Source organism: Dermochelys coriacea, chromosome 6 (assembly GCF_009764565.3).
Source record: "Dermochelys coriacea isolate rDerCor1 chromosome 6, rDerCor1.pri.v4, whole genome shotgun sequence".
NCBI classification, from domain to species: domain Eukaryota; kingdom Metazoa; phylum Chordata; order Testudines; family Dermochelyidae; genus Dermochelys; species Dermochelys coriacea.
Window position 1 is genome coordinate 90,932,155 of NC_050073.1, and position 19,526 is coordinate 90,951,680.

General features: G+C 43.6%; 2 protein-coding genes across 3 annotated transcripts in view; both read right to left on the reverse strand.

The window, feature by feature from the left end:
• GTF2A1 (general transcription factor IIA subunit 1) overlaps positions 1-9,146 on the reverse strand; it is a 33,969-nt gene extending 24,823 nt beyond the window's left edge. Inside the window, exons 1-2 of one of the 2 annotated variants that reach the window (XM_038407360.2) lie at positions 9,016-9,146; positions 2,150-2,251 (exon numbers count right to left, since the gene is read on the reverse strand). In XM_038407360.2, the coding sequence (XP_038263288.1) occupies positions 2,150-2,251; positions 9,016-9,045 (132 nt within the window). In that variant the 5' untranslated portion in view covers positions 9,046-9,146. Of the gene's footprint in view, positions 1-2,149; positions 2,252-3,871; positions 8,108-9,015 lie in introns of those variants that run through there. The other variant, XM_043516487.1, reaches the window with a different exon arrangement.
• A 2,432-nt stretch (positions 9,147-11,578) lies between these two features.
• The window catches only part of STON2 (stonin 2), a 130,142-nt gene continuing 122,194 nt past the window's right edge, over positions 11,579-19,526 (reverse strand). Inside the window, exons 8-10 of the mRNA XM_043516486.1 lie at positions 16,131-16,141; positions 14,470-14,474; positions 11,579-11,590 (exon numbers count right to left, since the gene is read on the reverse strand). The gene's annotated coding sequence lies outside the window, so the exon portion shown is untranslated. The remainder of the gene's footprint in view (positions 11,591-14,469; positions 14,475-16,130; positions 16,142-19,526) is intronic.

Sequence of the window (19,526 nt, forward strand, 5' to 3'; positions counted from 1 at the left end):
CAGAAATAAAGTGATAGCGCCTATCCTTCAGTTCCCACCCCCTCTACCTCCATTTTAGTTTCCTCTCACCTGAAGCATGTAGTCTTCACCACAGCTCTCTCAACATTTTTCTTTCTAGAATTTCTACAGATAAAAAGAGTCTCAAGGAAGATTCATTATCTTCACCATAAAGCTCCCATTAGTGCAGAGGATCGTGGTTTATATAGCGATTTAATTATTTCTACCCCCATAGTATCTAAAAGCTTTGTCTCTCAGGCCTCTTGTTCTACCATACCCTGCTTTTCATTGTTTCCTCCATTTTTGCTGTCCTTTTCTCTGTTTTAATGTCTCAGGACTTGTCTTGTTCAGGAAAGTATTTGAGAAGGAATCAAGAAAAGCATCAGACAAAATATCCTTTATTCTGGTAGCAACCCCATGTCACAATTTTAGTTCACGGGACACTATTTGCATTCTGATGAAGTGATGGTCCCTCAGAACTCTCCTCCTCAGATGTGTACAATGCAATTTGTCACATGCCATGTCAGAAAATGGGATATTTTTGCAAAGCAAAAGTAATTAGATTTGGAACAGTGGAACACTCTACAATGAAACTCTTCAGCTTACAAAGAGGAGAGAGAAAAGAAAAGCATCCCCTATTCAGGATAAATTAAAAAAAGATGATTAGAAATATTTGGATTTTTGTATTTAAATTAAATACAGATTTATTTTTAAATAAACCTATTTAATATTAAATTTGAAGTTATGACCACTTATTAGGCTTAAACTTATTATAATTTATTGAAATATTTTAAATTAATTAAAAAATTCAAGCATTACGTTTCTTGCCAAGCTTTTTGAAAAGTCAAACCCCAGAACTTGTGGAAGTCACTGGCTAAGCAGCTGGAACCAGAGTATGTTATGTGTTAAACTAACTTTTCACAATGATACTCTCTCTGCACCTGCAGAAAAGGCTATCTTCTTCATTTCAGTTTATTTGAGTAGTTCTGTTCAATGACTAGTTCATTCAAAGTTAATAAAATGGGAATTAAAAAAAGCAGGAAAGCCTGTGTTCCTCTGCCAATCTATGAATAAAAATTCAATACGAGTGGATGAGATCAACTAGCTCTAACTCTTGAAAGACATGGTAACCAGAAGCAATTAATTAAAATCACTAACTACAGATAATACTTCCTTTGTTTAATAAAGCAGTTATTTTTAAATGCAAAGTGTTTTAATAAAAACTTTTTTTTCTTATGTATTCAACACATTTAAGGTAGTTTTATTTAACCAATAAACAACATGTTAAAATGCTGGGTTTATGCAAAATGTAAATTTTTAATTTAATTTGAATTTTCATCCAAACATAGCTTGACATAAAACACAAATAAAAATTAATCGTCTAGTATTTTACAAATGCATCATTCACGCGTGTTCTAAAATAATAAAATATAAAAAAAAAGAATCTGAATAAATGTAAGATGAGCTATATATAACTGTGTAAATAAATGTGCATAGATACAGTGTATTCTCCTGATTAGCAAAAAGAAGCACCAAATTTAGCTTAAAGAATTTATTTGCAAATCAACATGCTTTAATGGTTACCAACCATTAAGAATCAACTTTTCTTTAGGAAAAGAACCAAGAAAGATTAAATGTAAAGCAAGATTAAAATTTATTATTTAACTCATTCCCATTTGCTGATTTAAATCATGATTAAAATCTGCAATTTCAATAATGCAGATTTAAATCAATTCACCTGACCCCTAACTGAACCATCATGGATAACTTTACCACTTGGCTCGAGGACAACAAATACATGAGCTTACTTTTTTAGATACTTAAACTTAGATACTTAAAATACCCACAAAGCCCACATTGAAACTTGATCCCTGTTGTAAACTTGATATGTAAGTTGATGTGCAATGAATACAGCAAAGTGCATAACGTGGGAAGGTGGAGAAAAGAGCAAATTCACTGTACATGTAAGATGTACGGAGGAAGATTATACTATACATAGCAGCATCTCAACTCCTATACCAAGGGGATGAGTGCATTGCTTAGACAATAAAAATTCACTATTTTTTTTACTATCTGGAACAGTAAGCACTATGCCATCGACTGGTTAGTACATTATGGAGCTGTAAATACTCTGAGTCCAGCTACAACTTACTGTTTTGAGTTCCAGAAGGACTTGTTCATCTACTCCTTCATCCAAAAAAACTTCTCGGACATCATTGATGACATCTTCGATTACGGACCTGTACAGTTTAGGCTTTAAAAAGTTATTAGTAAGGGTTGTTTGTACCGTAAGAGACTTAATAGTCTAGTATTAACGCAACTAAACAGATTTTTTTTTAAAAAAAACTCCTCTGAAGGAACGCTTTCAAAAGGCCAGATACCATAACAACCCTTGAAGCCAGTCTCACTAGAAAAGCCGAAGATGGACAGATCAAAGAGATGAACTACTCTCTCTTGTCCTCAAAGGTGTTACTGCCAATTCAAGGCTGAGGCACATTGCCAAGCCAATGGGAGGAAGTCCACACTACCACTAAGTACATTGGCCTCTTTTCATTTATAGAATGTGCACATCAGGCTCCAAACCAGTACCTTTATGAGTGCTAACTTCTCCTAATTTTTTAAAGATATATTTAGGGTTTAGACACTTATTTGCAATATCTGCTCAGCACAGTACTGTAAACAGGTTATATTAGCTACTTGAGAGGATCCCCACCAAGGTATCAAACACTGCTACATAGTTTTGATTAATAATGGTCAGCTAGGATTTCTTTTAAGTGATCAATGTTCAAACACGTGCACAAAAATCTCCCTGTGCAAGCTGAAGGCTAGAAGACGATACATTATGAATAAAAACTTCTACTGCATTTACTGTTCTTTAAAAACAAAGGGGAAAAGTGTTTTGAAAAACAGACTCCAATACTTTTAATTCATAGAGATCAAATACAAAGAAAAATTTAAGAAGATATACTATGTTTGGTCACTTAATATATGCAGGGGAAAAACTAGGAAAAGCTGTACTGAAGTTTTACAGCATGTTTCTTTATGACAAATGCATAATTCATCTATGGAGATCTAGTTTCAGATTATATTCAGTCTCAAGTGACATAAGTGATCTACTAAATCCCTCCCTGTCTATATCACAAAATTTCCACATAAACAGTTTTTGCTTTGCTGATGTCTAGTAATGGAGACAGGAATAGTGCAAGTCTAAATTAAGTGGATATGGGAGAAGTTGCAGAGGAAGATTCTTCACCTAATTTCTTAAGGTGCTGCACCAGTGTCATTCTATCAACACCTAATTCTATCTTCAATTTCAGAGATATTTTTGCCATCTATTTATCATTTTTCAATATTAAAATATATTGCTATAAACCAAGCAGCTGAAAAATGACAATCCACCATTCTGTTACTCCTATCTCTGTTTTGATTTGAAATACTGGAATAAGCTTGTCTTGTATTGCCCTGGGAGACCCAGTTTATAGCAAATGAGTTTAAAGCTCAGTATTCCATCTCTGATACACGCAGTATGTACCAGAGCACCTTCTAAAGTCATCTTCTCTACTTTTTTTTTTTTTTTTTTTTTTTTTAAGGTTGAAGAGCCTTGTGTACTTGTATGTTAGCCTTCAGCAAAGTATTAGTTAAATGTATGTAGGCACGTGAATGTTTGAAACAGACCTTGAAAATTTAGGTAACTGTACAGCATTAGTACTTTAGTTCTAGGCAGCGTGCAATTTAAAATAAGTAAAAATGTCAAGCATTGTTAATGGGATCTTGTGTTTACTTTGAGACTCAGTTCATAACAGAAAGAAAGCAAGACATCCCATTTAATAATAAAAAACAGAGACATTTTCTGCAATAAACTAACTGGACTCACCTTATGACAATCTCAGCTGTGCAGATGTGCTACTTGATCTATTCTGCACATCATTACTAAGTATATTAGAGGTGTCACTTTTTGGAAGATGACATTGGCACACTCCAGCAAACAGTTATGCACATATATAACTTTAAGCACATGAATAATCTCACTTAAATCAATGGGACTAAGGACACACTTGAAGTTAAAGCATACATAACTAGTTGCAGAACTGGGGCATAAATATCTTATTCAGAGTGGACAAAATGAATAGCTGATCCTATCAACAGAGTACTTTAAATGAGCTTTGGTGATGACAAGAAGAAAGCCCTAAACAGCATTTTCTCCTTCTCCCTCAGCTTAGTCCCCTAACAAGTCTGAAGAAGTTTTATAAATATAACCTTTGTAATGTTATGTGTTAAAACATCAATGCTCAGATATAGCCAGCAACTTCACAGCCTAATCCCTACTTGGGAATGTTTTAATATACATTTTCTTCCTTTACCATAAATAGTTTCTGAAGAGTTATCTTAGGTTTTCCCCAGTATATTTTGTCATGCCCTTGACACATGCATTTTTCAACATTGCACTAACGATTCAGAAAAATGCTCTGGACTCGTCAGGGTGTCCCCCTCTACATATACCCATAAGTACTGGAACTATGAATGCTGGTGGTGCCGCCGCACCCCCGCCCTGAAGTAGTAAAAACAACTCAAATACATGGTTTCTGCCTTCAGCACCCCCACAATAAAAATTGCGCCAGTACCACTGCATATACCTGGTTAACTGTCCAGCTCAGAAGAATGTAATTCCCTCTACAGCAGCAGTAACTGTTTTAAGAGCTGTCCATACTGGGGCATTCAGGAACACCACAAAGTGTTCCCTTCAATACTTTAAACCTAAAGAGCAGGATATCCAGCACAGCCTCAACTTCTGACCAGTACAGAGAAGCATAGAATATTAACTTAATTTCAAATCAGCATCGTGTATGAAAATTAACAAGTTACTTTTAGCAAAATCTATGGAGTTCTTAATTTTCATTTGTGTACATACACATGATTTTAATTCCCAGATTTTAATTAAATCTGAAAATTCCTTCCAAAAACTGCTTGCTCACTCAGAAGTCAATCCTGGATATAGTATTACTGAACAGACCTGGACGGAATTTTACTCATCCAGAACCCTTTCTAACTTTTTTGAATTTTCATGCTCAGTCAAAAAGATAATGGAAACATAACATTTGAACAGAAATCTGTTTCCTTTCAGTTGCTCTTTCCAGCTCAGGTCCCAAATGTGATAGCAGTTTGTAAAGAACTTCTCTCATGCACATCCTTTTCTTTGACTATACATGTTAGGCATAATACCAACTATAAAGATGCACGCATTCTCAAGAGAGGACCTAAATTACGTAAATTGACTAGTACGTATAAAAAGGAAGAGATGGATTATAAAGCTCACAAAAATGTATCTTTACCTCCAAATCAATGATCTGACTACTCTACCATAGTAATGTGCTGGAACAGCCAGCTGACACAGCATTATTCATTATTTTTACAAGAGTAACTAATGATTTAGACATATATATGCAAGTCCCCCTACTTGACAAAGTTTGAGAAATCCAGACAAAGAAACATGGCTTGCAACAGAAACTTACAAGTTGGCAATTAAAATTAGAATGCTTTCACCCACTTTGTATTAATGAAAGTACCTCCCTTCTAACGTTTGTATTATAATGAATCTCAGACATTTATAGGTGAATGCAGACCCAAAACACAAGAATGATAAACAAGTGTTTAACAAGCTCTGTCCTAATTGCTACATACTGATTAAGAAAAACTAAACACCACTCAGACTTTCTCATTTACTTGTTTGGGTATGAGAACTGATGATATAACCACAACTTTATATGAAGGTTTACAAACTAGTGCTCCCTCTGCTGGGAATGGAACAAATTGATTGTAAGAGAAATTTTACCTGCCTTCTACCCCCGCACTTTGTGACAGAAATTGATTTGAAAAGAAAGCTATAAGTGCACATGCTACATTTTAGAATCCAAAGAACAAATACCACCAAATTGTTTTAAATGCTACAAGTCATTTGAGCTTAAATTTCTTAAATTACTTTTTTACTTTAAAAGGGATGCTCCTTATTACACCTAAAATTTCTTCAACACTTATTTTTGCAACAACTAAGATTCCTATAACTAGAAAATTACAAGTTTGTTTGTATACTTTGTGCATTTGACTGCATGTTGCATATAGCTGCTTTCACAATTTCTCCTATACGAAAAGAAGTTGGTGAATTCGTATACCCTATCTGTGTGGCTCTTTTACTTAAGAACAGGAGAGAGAAATAACATCTTTTAAAATAAATGTAATTGTAAAACCACAGGAACTGGCAGGTGGTGCATGGAGAGAAATAGTACTTGAAACTACATTTAAGGGTTTTTTTATGACCAAGTTTTAAATTATTGGATTCCTTTTATTACAACTTAGCTGTAACAATCTACTATCAAATCCTTGCTTGTTTATGTAAGCCAAAATGTTGTATTTTCTCTTTAGTAGAGAAAAACTGTTAGTGTTGATTTAATTACATTGAAACATTAAAAACTATTGTACAGTAATAGTTTAGGCCCCCAAACTGACATATTAAAGCTATAAACTAGTCATGTTCTTTGAGAATATTTCTGTTCACATTAGTATGCTAGCTAAGGTTAAAATATCTGACTCCATTACCAGACTCAGACCTGAACTCCACAAAGTTAACTGCATCAGGGTCTAAACTCTCTTTAGTGGTCAAGTCTTAAATAAAAAATAAAATCCAACAGAGAACTTGCCCTTTACCCCTTTTTAGCCTGCACCTCAATCAGATACATTTTAAGGTTTTATTTGATTAATCTTTTATTGCTACAAACTGAACTTTCCAGACATGGTTGTTTTCTGACTATTTTCAAAAGGTGTATTGTTTTAGTAGACAGGTACAGCTAACTATCTTTGTACAATAGAAAATTCAAGTTTAGTGAGGCTTGCAAAGCAGTTTAGAGATGCTTCATTTTTTCCTGTACTGCTTCCAATTTATTATATAGTGAGCTGAAACACCACACATACAAAAAGGCCTACTTCAGTTATATAGTAACAAAATAAAAAACCCTAAAACTATCAGAATACAGCCTGTGCTTTTTGAAGGGTCTGCTGACATTTATATTCAAATCCTCATATGCAGACACTGCATGCAGCTTACAGGACACACAATAAACTGCAATGTCCAGAATTAGTGACTAACTTAAGTGACTGAAACCAAAATAAAAAGAAAATATGAAGGCAACAGAAACACTTTACACTTATATAAGACTGGTTCTGTTATGATATGAAGGGCTACCTGGCACTTAACATTTGAAGCAATCACATTTTTTAAATTTGCCTATAATACTGGTGTTGATATTACTTCCACAAAAATTATGAAAAACTTTAAAAAAATTCTAGCCCTTCCTGGAGAGTAATAACATGTGTGTATAGCCATCATCTTTATCATGTAGAACAGATATTTTAGTACTACAGAAGTCCAGCCTACAATTATTGCCAAAAATTAAACATTTTAAATATGTATAGCTTCACAGCTTTAGTCTGTCCACCCTTAAATAAACTTTTGCAAAGTATCATAAAATAGGTATCCCACCTTCTCGCTATACAATACTGGATAAGAACTATTTTAGTTCAGCTACCACTTTACAACAGCAAAAAGGGCACTTAATAGGGAAGATATGTATATACTAGTTATTTGTTGCACAACTTTCAATAGCTAAGGATTCCAGAATACTTTCAAAATGGGGTTGGGGGATTGGTTGTCTTTCCCTAAGCAACACACACACAAAAAGGAAAAAAAAGCTATTTAATTCAGCAGATTATTAAATCAATGAGGTGAAGATCCCCCTACATAAACTAACAGAAATAAGCAACTGCTAGTTTACAATCCCACAGCTCCAGTAATTGGGTCTAAGAGCAGCAGACTAGCGCAGAGGGGACTCTAGCTAACAGCTAAGCAGAAAAAGCAAGGACTGAATGACAAAGAGACCGTGTCTGTCTCTCTTTCAGTCTCTGCCTCTGGTGCATGCACCTCCCAGCAGCTCTCTCCCTATTTAAAGGCTGATGTGGTGTTTAAATGGAGAGGCGGTGACGTGGGGCTGGAAAGCACCTTCCCATCCTGGCAGAGTCTATATTAGAGAGCGGCAATGGCTCTATATAAACAGGGCAGCCACAGGGAGGAGGAACACAAGGAGCAGGGAGACAGAAAGGCAGGGGAAGCCATGATGGATCTCACAGAGACACAAACAAGGGGGCCAAGCCTGCACCGTAACCGCCCGGACTCGGGGTTTGTCAGCAGCTTTTTGGGGGTAGGCTGGGGGATGGTTTATTCTTTTCAGAGGGGAAGGGAAAGAAGTGATCGGTGGGGGCTGGGTGGCTACACAGATTTATGTGACTGCTTATTGCACACCTATGTGAATACAAGTAAAACAAGCCACCTGAGAGTGCAGAAAGCACAAGGGGGAGGAAGGGGTGAGTTGTTTTTTTTTTTTTTTAATTATTTCCTCGCCACGGGGAGAGGCTGGAGGGGGGGTTTCTCCTCCGTCAGCCGAGTCTGCCGGGCTGGGGCAAGTGCTTTTCAACCATCGCCTCTTTCTTAAAACGCTACATAAAATGGCTCCAGCAGTGCCCGGCTGGGGTCCACACACGCCCCCAACCCGCCACCTCGCCCCGCTCCCCGAGGCGGGAGGCAGCGCCCGGCTTCTACAGCAGCATCTCCCCTCGCCTCCCCCGCGGAGGCTCGCCCCCTCCCCGGCCCTGATGGCGGAACTAGCGGGCTCCCCCCCGCCCCAGGCTCGGCCCGCCTCGCCTCGCCTCGGGGCTCCTCGCTGGGAGAGACGCTGCCTGCCCGCCGCTCGGCTCTACGCCGCCGCCCCCAGCCCCCAGCCCCCGCCCCACTCCGGCGGGTCCCGGCGCCTCGGGGCTGCGCTCGCCTCCACGGGAGCGCCAGCAGAAGTTGGCTCCTGGCTGGGGGCGCTGCCCCGGCCAGGCCGGCCGTTCCCAGCCAGGGATGGCGGGGGGCTTTGAGCCCCGCCTGTGTCGCCGCCCAGGGCCCCCCTTTCCCCCCGGCCCGGTCCTTACCACGGGGTTTGTGTTAGCCGAGCTCGCCATGTCCCGAGCCCCCCGGGACACCCCCACCACGGCGGAGTCGCCCCTAAAACAATAAACCTGCCCCGCGCGTCCCCCCCGAGCCCCGCGCGTCCCGCCCCGGCACACGGGGAGCCCCGCGGCCTGGCCCGGCCTCGTTCGCCGGCCCTCGGGCTGCAGCCGCCGCCACCAGCCGCCCGCTCTGCCCGCTTCGCCCCTTTATATAGCAAGAGCCGAGCAGCTGCGCGAGCGGCCAGGGCGAGAGGGGGACGCGGGCGGGGGGAGAAGCGAGGCTGCGCGCGAGAGCGTGTGGGACAGAGCTCCGCCCGCCCGAGGTCACGTGTGAGCCTCGCTCCGCCGCCATGACACCTACTGAGGCGGAAGTGGCGGAGGGGGTCACGTAATATGCTCCCGCGCTCAGACCTACCGAGGCGGAAGGGAAGCTTCTCCTGCCCTCTTAGTGCCTCTGCCCGGATCCCGGTAGGATGGAACTACCGGTGAATCGGGGCAGCCCCGCCCCCGACGACCTCCGGACACGTACAGCGAGTCGGCCCGCCGTCGTCCGGGGCGGAACTCGAGAGATGTGCACGGTCCAACACACTGGGGAACAGGGGCTGCCCGGCTGACCTGACTGTGACTGTGACACTGACTGTTGTGAGCATCGTCTCGCACATCGCAGTATCTAGGAGACTCTGCCAGCAGGTAGCAGCTGATCTATGGCTCTAGCTTGTCCGAGACATCTGTCTCCATAGCGCATAGGAACAACATACGAGAAGGAGCGGGGGTACATTAAAAATAAACTGGTAAGAGGAAATACATTTTTATACAAGGCACAATTAACCCGCAGATGTAACTTCCGGAACATGTTATAGAAGCTATGAGCAAAACAAGATTTAAAAAGAGGTTAACAAGGCTATTCATTGGTTTCAGAGTAGCAGCCGTGTTAGTCTGAAAGAAAAGGAGGACTTGTGGCACCTTAGAGACTAACAAATTTATTAGAGCACAAGCTTTCGTGAGCTACAGCTCACTTCATCGGATGCATTTGGTGGAAAATACAGAGCGGAGATTGATACACACACACACAGAGAACATGAAACAATGGGTTTATCATACACACTGTAAGGAGAGTGATCACTTAAGGCTATTCATTGTTACTCTGTAGAGGATAACACTTAATAAAGGGATATAAACATATGTCTTGTCTCATGTCTTATATTTAGTTTGTAAGCTTCTTGGGCCAGGGACTATCTTTTTGCTCTTTGTTGGTACAGTGGGGTCCTGGGCCAGGACTAGTTCTCTTCAGTGCTACAGTTATAATAATAAATAATAAAAATATAAATAATACTATCCTGGAATGGGGATAATGATCATGTCTTGAAATGTTTGGCACATGTAGTTGCTAACAGGACTAGTGAAAGAAATCTTAGACATGGTCTATATCCCAAGAACTTGACAGTTTTATTACATATTGATTACAGTAACTGAGCACCTGAGAAGACTGGTGTCTCTCTTCCCACCATCCACCGCCACATGTAGCCCCTCTCTTCCTGCCACCATTTCCATCTCACCCTCCCCTTCCTGACCCATTAAAACTTTAGAAGTCAGCTATGCAGAAATAATGTTGGTAGAACCTGTCACCATCTGTTTTTCTTTGAGGGATGGGATAGGGGCTATATCTCAGTAAGCTCTTGCTCAAATTATCCCAAATGTATACCACTAACTCTACTCCAGCCCCACTTCCCCCCCCCCCCCCCCGCAGAGTCACAGCACATTTCAAGACAATCCAGGCATGCATGCAGATTTTAGAGTATGTATAAGAAACGTAACAAAAGTTTTCTCAATCTTAACTGTAGCAGAGCTGGTGCTCTGCTATATCTGTGTATGAAATTAATAATTAATTATCCACTGCTTTATTGCACACAGATCCCCAGCACAGGATGATCCTGAAAACATAGGAAGCTCAGAGATGGGAAGTGGCCCATTCATCTGAATGTGATGGTCTCTGCTGAATCAGAACATTCCATGGAGATGAATACATCTTGAAACAATAGCTCTGAGATGTGTGAACTTCTCCTTTCATCATCAAGCATGTCCACTCCCAACTCTTCATCCCCATCTCAGCAGTGTGTTCTTGACACATGGCTCTCCATATGCCAGTTCTGAGCTCCCCACCCAGGACAGGGCTTCCCCAGATCCCCACAGCCCCCCTCATTCTCCTCCAGTTCTGATCCAGTCCCCTCAGGTCTCCCTAACCCCGACTCCTTGAGTCCCCCAGCTCCAATCTAGTCACCCCTCCTGCCCCCCTTTCCTGATCCACCCCTTTAGCCCTGTTTTAAGCCCCCACAAGCCGTCCCCTAGACCTCCTCTCAGTTCCCTCCACTCTGCTCCAACTCCCCCCACTCCCCCCATCCTCCCATCTCTGATCTAAATCCCCCAAAGGTGCTCCAACCCACTTCTCCCACCCTCAACAACTCTGATCCCGCCCCCCCAGCTCTACCGACTTCTACTCTATCCTCCCCACCCCAAACTCCCTCTCCCCCAATCCCTCCCAGTTCCCCCTGCTCCTCCACTCCATACAAAGCAGCCAAAGCTTTTACCTTAAGCTCTGTCTCTAGGGTGGGCTGTGTCTCCTGTCTCTACTCTACCATGTTCCCATGCATTCCCCAGCACTATGATCTCCCCATGCTTTCTCCACACACACTTGCTGGCTATTCACAACTGGGGCCCAGGGTTGCCCCAGCTACAGGGGCCCCTCAGCCCGGCCCCCTCTGCCCTGAGGGGCCAGCACACTTCTCCTGGCAGCCCGTTTGCTGCGGTGCAACACACCTCATCTTCTGCCGGACTGGCAGTGGCATGAAGGGGGATACGTGTGCGTGGCTAGATCCGAGAGCCCTCCATGGCTAGCAGCCCTTTGTAGCACCAGCACAAACAGCCCACCCCCTGTCCTGATTGCCAGACCACTGGGTTCTATCTACTGGGGATAATCTGTGTATACACTCCTGTTAGATTTTGAGGCAGTGGGTATACAGGCTCCTGTATGCTTGGGTCCTACACACTGCACCAACTAGGGGTTCAGTTCCCTTACATCTCCAGACAGCGGATGGCACCCCCATTCCTGTTGTCTCTCTGTCCTCGTGGGTTCTAAATTGGAACCATATTCTAACTGGGCCCCCATAACCTTGTGATGCCTGGCATGATTGCACCACTTTAGTTATCCTAGTGAGCTATATCTTAGGGACCCCTTGGTTAAGTGATCCCAAATCTGGATCAGTAACCCTCGCCCCCATGAGGCACACAAAATTTCAAGGCAATTTGAATAACCATGCATATTTTAGAGCTTGTCTTAAACTTAATTAATTATAACTACAGCAGTGGCAAGTTCCCTGCTATAATAGACAAGACACAAAACGGGAGGGAGCGGAAACAAGCACAGAGAGGTGATCTGACTTGCCCAAGGTCACACAAGAGGTCAGTAGAGCTAGGAACAGAACTATTGCCACCTGAAACCCAGGCCAGCACCTATCCACTAGGAGATTATAGTGCCTCTCAATATATACAACTATATGTGTCTAATGCACAGTGGTTTCTGGCTGCTAATCTACATTGGGATCTTTGTCTTGATTAAGTCACAAGGTAGCCCCATGCCTGCGTTTTTCCATCTGTAGAAGGAGTATAATACAGAGGAGAAGAAGCTGTAATCTTTAATCAGCATTTATAACTTGGGATAAGTAGATTAAAAGTGATATTAAAGTATGTTTTATTATGAACTGTCAATCTTGTTTCTTTGTTAAAGATTAACATGGCAAAGTTAAACACAAAAAAAGTTCAGAAATGAAAAAGGTAAGATTCTAACAGTAAATCGCACATAGTTTATATTAATATGTACTCTGGATTAACAACTCTATCATATTAATATGATAGAGTTAGGCCCAAGCTGCAAAGTGCAGATGTACGTAGAAGAAACATCCTTTAAACAAACGTTTTCTTAATCTTAACTGTAGCAGATCTGATGTTCCGCTATAATTATGTGTGAAATTAATCATTATCTGATGAGAACCAAATTTTCCAAAATTCAGGTGGTCTGATTCAGGGTCTTAGTTTGACCCATTATGGAGACAGGAGCTAGCAGATATGTTCAGCTGGAGCTGACTAGAATTGGTTTGGGACCATCACTACTAATTAGTCAATGGAATGTGGAGGCAAATTAGTGTGGCTCAAATTGAAGTCCTAATCTTTTTGTGTTTTTAGTTGTGTGTACTTACTGGCTGTGATTTTTTTCTACACCACTCCCCCAAGAGGCATGGAGTCAAAGGCAATGTACTTAGGTTTACGCAGTGTCAGCGTAGACACCGTGTTACTTTCATCGACTGTTACTGGCCTCAAGGAGCTGTCCCACAATGCCCCACAGTGACCACTCTGGTCATCATTGTGAACTCCACTGCCCAGAGGCCTCTCCCCTTTAAAGCCTTGCACATTTTTGAAATTCCTTTTCTTTGTTGCTCAACTTGGCAAGCATACCTAGCAATTCTCCATTGTTGTGTGCAACTGCCCAGCTGACCATGCCACCTACACTTGCAGAGGTGCTCCTGCCTGGAGTGCACAGGAGATGTTGGGTCTCCTGGTTCTGTGGCGAGAAGAGGCTGTACATACACAGTTCTGGTCCAGCCATACAAATGTGGACATCTACAAGCAGATTGCTCTGGGCATGCGGGAGAAAGGCTACAACAGGGACCAACAACAGTGCCATGTGAAAGCTTATGCTCAACTAAATTTGTTAGTCTCTAAGGTGCCACAAACACTCCTTTTCTTTTTTCTAAGGAGCTGTGACAGGCATACCAGAAGGCAAGGGAGGCCAACAATTGATCTGGTGCAGAGCCGCAGACCTGCTGCTTTTACAAAGAACTGCATGCCACCCTCAGTGGAGACCCTGCCATCTCCCCAAAGCCCCCTGGATACTTCGGAGGAGCCTCAGACACAGGCCCCTACTATGAACAGCGAGGAGGAGGAGGTGGATGAGGAGAAGGAGCATGGGGAACAGGCTACTGGTGATACAGCTGCATAGCAAGCCAGGATGTGTTTTTGGCTTCATTGTAAATTACAGGGATGGAACCCCCAAAGTAGCAGGACACATCTGTTGATTTACTCTTTTTTACTTGTGCTAGAAGTAGTGAAACAACGAAGAGAGGTTGAATTGCTATCTGCTTTTCATTCCCGTCTAGAGTTAGGCTGTGGGGAGGGGGCGGAGAAGGGGGGCAATGCGGACCAGTTTGTTTATGTGCACCGGGATGTCCTGTGAATCTTCCAAAAAGATCTCAGTTAAGCTTTCATGGAGGTCCTCTGCAATCCTCTGCCACAGGTTCCTGGGGAGGGCTGCCTTATTTCTTCCTCTGTGGTAAGACACTTTCCTGTGCCATTTAGCGATTACTTCAGCAGGGACCACTGCAGTACACAGGCTAACAGCATATGGGCCCAGGCAGCATCGGGATGCCAACAGCAGCTGTGCTCTCTCTGGCTTTGTTACCTTCAGGAGTAAGATATCAGCTAAAATCAGCACTGCCTGTGGAAAACGGTGTCAGTATTCAGCTCTACTGCTCTATACACCTAGACTCATGCCTCTGAGGCCATGTCTACACTACCTGCCAGATCGGCAAGTAGTGATCCATCTATGGGGATCGATTTATCATGTCTAGTGTAGACACAATAAATCGATCCCCGATCGCTCTGCCGTTGACTCCAGAACTACACCACGGCGAGAGGCGGAAGCGGAGTCGACGGGGGAGTGGCGGCCACCGATCCCGCGCTGCGAGGACGCGAAGTAAGTGATTCTAAGTCGATCTAAGATATGTCGACTTCAGCTACGCTATTCTCGTAGCTGAAGTTGCGTATCTTAGATCGATCCCCCCCAGTGTAGACCAGGCCTGAGTTATTCCCCCACCCTCAGTTTCCCACCCCCCACACCTGAGGACTATACTCAGAGTGGTTGGTGCTGTGACTGGCACTGCCAAGGTAGAGTTGCCAACTTTCTAACCCCAGAAAACCAAACACCCTTGCCCTGCCCTGCCCCTTCTCTGATGGCCCCCGCTCACTCCATTCCCCCTCCCTCCATTGCTCACTCTCCCCCCCCCACTTGCGCATTTTCACCAGGCTGTGGCAGGGGGTTGGAGTACGGGAGGGGATGAGGGCTGTGGCTGGGGGTGCAGGCTCTGGGGTGGGGCCAGGGATGAAGGGTTTAGGTGCAGGAGGGGGCTCTGGGCTGGGGGTGCAGGCTCCAGGGTTGGGCTGAGGGGTTCAGAGTGCAGGAGTGGGTGCGGCCTCTGGGAGGGAGTTGGCTACGGGAAGAGGCTCAGGGCTGGGGCAGGAGGGGGGGGGTGCAGGCTCCAGGAGGGAGTTTGGGTGCAGGAAGGGGCTCAAGGATGGGCAGGGGGTTGGGGTGCTTACCTCAGGCGGCTCCCAGAAGTAGCAGCATGTCCCTCTGGGTGTCTCCTAGGCAGAGATGTGGCCAGGCAGCTCTGTGTCCTGTCCCCATCTATAGGCGCCGGCCCCGCAACTTCCATTGGCCATAATTCCTGGTGCTCTGGGTAGGGGGCAGTGTGCAGAGCCCCCTGGATGCCCCTAAGTCTAGGAGCCGGACATGCCGCTGCTTCTGGGAGCCGCATGGAGCCAGGGTAGGCAGGGAGCCTACCTTAGCCCTGCTGCTGTGCCGCTGACCAGACTTTTAGCGGCCCGGTCAGTGGTGCTGACCAGAATTGCCACAGTCCCTTTTCGACCAGGCATTCTGGTTGAAAACCGGGACGCCTGGCAACCCTAGCACCGTACTATATCAATTCCAAGGGGAAGTGAGAATGTAGCACTTATAACTTTCTGGGATCAAGGGGAGTGAGTTCAGTATCCTAAGTTTCAATTTCTGTTGTGAAAACATCAACAATGGCACTTTTCTGTGTTGTATCTGCAGCTGATGCCATTGTGGCCTTGAGGGTCTTCCCCTCCACACCCATGGAACATCTGAGGCAGATAAGGAGGAGAAAGAAGAGGACTTGGGATGACATGTTCCAGGAGATGCTGCAAACCAGTGTTGCATCAGAGAACGATACCAGGGCCTGGAGGATGACCCTTGCAGACAGCATGCAGAAGGCAAGAGTGGAGAGAAGAAAGGCCCAGGAATCCAAGCAGGAAAAGGACAGGGAGATGCACCAGGACATAGTGGGGCTTCTCAGGCAGCAAACAGAGATGCTGCAGATTCTGGCAGACCTGCGCTCAAGAGTCCTGTGCTGGCCTCCCGCTGCAGCCCATAGACAACTCAATGTCTGGACCTCCCTACACCTTCCCTCAGCATTCCATATGCCATCAAGAGCTGCTGCACTACCCCTACCACTCCACCCCGAGGAACATTAAAGACAATCACAACTGCACATACACTGATCTGTGAAAGACATGGTTGGTGTATGTGTACCTGAAATGGAAATGTTCTTTTCTCTTCATAATTTCTGTTCCCTTAATTTTTTATGGTTTATAAAGTGCTAGATAGTTGTTTTATTTTTCTGGCTCATGTTACAGAATACAATTATATTTTTTGGAACAAAAAGAAAAGGAGTACCCGTGGCACCTTAGAGACTAACAAATAATTCATCTTTATTAATTCACAACATATGCTGACTGGTGCTGAGCAGGGCTGACATCGACCAATTTTCTGTTACATTATTTTATCACAGAACCCATAACATCAATCTCAGACAGTATTAACAGGTGCATTGTCAATGTTATATTCCTACACGTAGCACTCACTGCAAGATTCATACTGAGCTGCAAAAGAGCAAGGCTTGGTAGAGCACACAATAGCACCACACACTACTCTGGCTCACTATTAAAATGTTCTTTCAAAGCCTCCCTGAGCTGTATAACTCCACATTGATCTCTTCTAATAAACCTTGTGTCTGGCTGTTCAAATTCACCTGACAGCTGCTCCACCTCTGCCCTGCATCCCAGCAAAACTTTCCCCCCTTTGCATCACAGATATTATGCCGAACACAGCAGACAGATATAACCATTGGGATATTTTTCTCACTGAAGTCAAATCTTGTGAGTAAACAATGCCAAAGGCACATTTGACTGTCATGCTGCACCTGCTGAGCTGGTAGTTGAATTGTTCCTTGGTGCTGTCGAGGTGGCCAGTGTACAGCTTCATGAGCCATGGGAGCTAGGGGTATGCTGGGGGGAAAGAAAGTCCCTGCTGGTCAGGAAAGAAAGTCCTTGCTTGCAGATTTCTGAACATTCCTGGGTTCTTAAAGATCTGCACGTCGTACACCTCCCCTGACCAGCCCTCACTGATGTTGGTAATGCATCTGTGGTGATCCACCAGCACTTGTATTACCATAGAAAAGTAGCCCTTTCTGTTGATGTACTCTGTGGCAAGGTGGTCTGGTGGTAAAACAGGGATATGTGTACCATCTAGCACCCCATGTAGTTTGGGAACCCCATTGCTGAAAAACCATCCACTATGCCCTGCATATTGCCCAGATTCACAATCCTGCATAGCAGCAGTCGATTAATGGCCCAGCACACTTCCATGACAGCCATCCCTGCAGTGGATTTCCCAACTCCAAATTGATTCTAGACTGACCTGTAACAATCTGGAATTGCAAGTTTCCACAGTGCAATCGCCACTCGCTTTTCAGCTGTCAGTGTGGCTCTCATTTTGGTGACCCTATGCTGGAGGGTTGAGGTGAGTTTGGCATGCAGATCCAGGAATATGGCCTTGTGCATTTGAAAGTTCTGCAGAAACTGCTTGTTATCCCAAACTGCATTACATTGCAATCCCACCAGTCAGTGCTTGCCTCTTGGGCCCGGAACTGGCACTCCACTGTCTACAGCTGCTCCATGAATACTGCCAACAACCTTGAATTGTTTCTTTTTGTGGCTCCCAGCAATCTAGCCTTCAAGAAATTGTCATGTTCCCTATGGCTCCTCTTGCAGTTCTGCAACACTGCAGGATCAGACGCCTTGTGCTTGAAATGCTTGACAATAGTGCAGAGCTCTGCAGGCTGCATGCTTTTGTCAGCAATGGTGGACAGCAAGGATGGACACACAGGTTTGTGGGGATTTTGAAAAGAGGCATCAAATATTATGGGATACAGATGAAATTATGGGGTGGAGAACACTTCATTGTGGGAAGTTGAACTCATGCTCCCAGTCACCCCTGCATGACTCATTTCAGCCCCAGAAGGCATTGTGTAAACTTCCCAAAACACCCTGTGCTAGATGGTGGTGAGTTGCACAGTGGGATAGTTACCCATGGTGCACTGCATTCTGCATTGATACAAGCGCTCCTGGTGAGGATACGCACCGCCGACACAAGGACTGTAGTGTGCATGCACACAAGCAGTACAATAACTGGTGGCTGTATGTCAACGTTATTTAGGTTGACATAATTTTGTAGTTAGACATGGCATAAGTCAGAGTCTTCCTCTTAAATTATCTTCAATTTTAATTTCCCTTTTTAAAAAAAGCTTTATTTTCAGCATTTTTACTCTCATTTGCCATCCTACAAAAGTGAAGAATGGACAATAAATCCAGAGGGTTTATATAAACTCAGAGAAAACAATACCAAAGCACAGAATTAGATTACAATGTTTAAAGAACATCATCTTTCCACCATATAGTGAAGTTACCCAATGAAGTCTGTGTGATGTTTTGAAGAACATGATATATTCCCTTAACTCTGGAAATCACTGTTAGATGCATTAAGAATAGCTAACATATTGATTACTCATTTGGACAGCTGAATAAAGCAGCTGCTGGCTGAAACATCCTGGAATAATCAGTGAAGGCCATTTATCAGCATGCTGTTCAGCTCAAAATCCTTTCTCAGATCGACTGATGCAGGGTTTTGTGTGTGGTGAGAGTCTTAACTGCTTTTTAAATGCAGTTATTTTATTACCTGGGTTCCTCATTGCTGGGGTTCATGGATCACAGCCAATGATGTTTTGTCTGTTGCCAGAACCCCATCATCAGTTGAACAGTGATGATTCAGAACAGTTGGAGGCTGAGTGTTTGACTAATCTTCTGTCGCTTAAACAGCACAAAGGCTGGGCAGTATCGAAGGAATGTGCTGTCATGGAGTTGCTGCTGATGCTGCTTGAGGTGTTCTTTCACCCCACAGAGTAGGACACACATTCACAGGCAGGCTCTTCACCATCAGAATTTTAGTTTCTCCCCACTACTATCCAGAAATCACATACAATAATTAGAATGATTGTTTATTTGTATTATGGTAACCCCTAGAGGATCCATTGTGTTAGCCACTGTACATGTACACAATGAAAAGATGGTCACTGGCCCAAAAAGCAGTTCTTTTTGCATTTTAGTTTGCATAATGGCAGGTGGTGCCTGCATCTGAGTGGTGGATCAATTAATTCTTGTTCACATAGGGGAAAATCCTAAAGTTCTACTCAGAGTTTGATAGAGTTTGACAGTCTATACTTCAGCAAAATTCCCAGTGACTCCTATTT